This window comes from Propithecus coquereli, unplaced genomic scaffold, assembly GCF_000956105.1.
Source record: "Propithecus coquereli isolate 6110/MARCELLA unplaced genomic scaffold, Pcoq_1.0 Scaffold164, whole genome shotgun sequence".
Lineage (NCBI taxonomy): Eukaryota > Metazoa > Chordata > Mammalia > Primates > Indriidae > Propithecus > Propithecus coquereli.
In genome coordinates this window covers 2,564,053-2,566,073 of record NW_012140969.1, presented here as the reverse complement: position 1 = coordinate 2,566,073, position 2,021 = coordinate 2,564,053, and the positions used below count along the sequence as shown (strand labels likewise).

Here is a 2,021-nt window from a genome sequence, read left to right as displayed (position 1 = left end):
GATTTGCTGTCTCCCTGGCGGCCCGTGACCCGGACGCTCTCTGGGCCAACATGGCGGCGCCCAGCGGCAAGACCGAACCGGCCTGAAGTCCGCGGCTGGCCGCGAGAGTAGGTAGGTCGCGCGTGGGAAGGTGAACGCGAACTGCTGGTCTCTGGGGTGTCCCGTTCCTGGCCCGGCGGCGCGAGAAGTCGGCCCCAGAGGGACCTAGCTGCCGGGCCAGGGCGCCATGACCTTTTGTGGTGGAGGCGAGGACGTACCGGTGAAGGCCGCCCGCCTAGTGCCAGCTGCCTCACGGCCCTGATCTCCCATTTTGTAAATGAGACAACTGACTCAGAGAGGTTAAGGCCCTCGGCAGAGGTCACGCCGTAAGTCGGCAGCTAAGCGGGAATTGGAACCCGCGTCTGCCTGTTTCTCCCAAGGAAATCAGAATCCTGGCAGCCAGCCTCAGAGTTCGTGTACGTACACCCTCCCTCGGGGTTCAGATTTATAGATACTTTATAGCAATTTAGCACTTATTCCTATTCAATGGATACTTGTTGGGCACCTGCCATACACCAGGCACTGTCCCGGGTGCTAAAGACACAACGAGAAAGATAGACAAAATCCCCTATCTCCTGGGAGGCCAGACATTGAACAAGTCAGAAATAAGCGAAACAGGTGATTTCAGATACTGATAGTTGCTAAAAATGCATTAATGTGGATGATGAGGGGTTTTAGAATGCAGGGGAAGAGGAAGTGGTCAGAGAAGACCTCTCATTTGAATAGAGACCTGGATGACAACAGACAGCCATGGGCAGATCTGGAGGAAGACGGAAGGAAAAGCCAATGCAAAGGCTCTGAGACTGAAATAAACTTGGCTTCTTTCAGAGACAGTGTCACTGGAGCTGCCAGTGGTAGGACTTGAATTTAGAAGGTAGACCCTGTCTGATTTTAAGTGTGATAGCACTGATTTTAATTTACGTCTTTAAAATCTCTCTCTGGCCATGGTGGGGAGAACTTACTGGAGGCAGGAAGGACAGAAGTGGGAGGCTAGGTAAGTATCCAGGAAATAGGTCATAGATTGGGGTGGTGGCCTGCAGATGGAGAGAAAGGGGTGCATTTGGGAAGACATTGGAAGTGGTCACCAAGACTAGTTGATGGATTGAGTGAGAAAGTGAGGTACATAGTGCACTCAGAAATGACTTCTAAGTTTGTCGCCCAAATGACTAGTGATGGTGGTGCTATTGGCTAGGCTAGAGTAGAACAAGTTTAAGCAGGAATATCAATTTGGAGCAAATTAAGTTTGAGATGGCTGGGTATATGCCAAAATGGCAGTTAGGTGTGGAGGCTGGGGCTCAGGGCCGGAGATGAACACTGGGCATCCATCAGCACATCTCAGATCATCACTTCTCAGACTTTAACATACACAGGAGACACCAGGGACTCTTGCTAAAATGTAGATTCTAGGCTGGGCATGGTAATTCATGCCTATAATCCCAGCACTTTGGGAGGCTGAGGCAGGAGGATTGCTTGAGCACAGGAGTTTGAGATCAGCCTGGGCAACATAGTGAGATCTCATCTCTACAAAAAATTTTTAAAAATTAGCTGGGTGTGGTGGCATACACCTGTAGTCCCAGCACTCAGGAGGCTGAGGCGGGAGGATCATTTGAGCTCAGGAATTCGAGATTACAGTGAGCTATGACTGGGCCACTGCACTACAGCCTGGGTGATAGAGCAAGACCCTGTCCCTAAAAAAAAAAGAAGTAGAAGACCTGCCTACTGAAAACTGCATACAAAACATTACTGAGAGAAATTAAAGAAGACCTAAATAAATAGTGACATCCCATGTTCATGGATTACAAGATAATTTTATTCAGATATCAATAATTGATCTACAGATTCAACATAATCTCTGTCAGAATCCTAGCTGGCTTTTTCACAGAAATTGACAGCTGATTCTAAAATTTATATGTAATTGTGAGGGACCTAGAATAGCCAAAACAATCTTGAAAAAGAACAGGCCGAGTATGGTGGGTCACGCC

General features: G+C 48.5%; 1 protein-coding gene across 1 annotated transcript in view; it reads left to right on the top strand.

Moving 5' to 3' along the window:
* The first annotated feature begins 226 nt into the window (after window positions 1-226).
* Window positions 227-2,021, top strand: part of ECSIT (ECSIT signalling integrator) — a 13,864-nt gene continuing 12,069 nt past the window's right edge. The window contains exon 1 of the mRNA XM_012641245.1: window positions 227-259. Within this exon, the coding sequence (XP_012496699.1) occupies window positions 227-259 (33 nt within the window). The remainder of the gene's footprint in view (window positions 260-2,021) is intronic.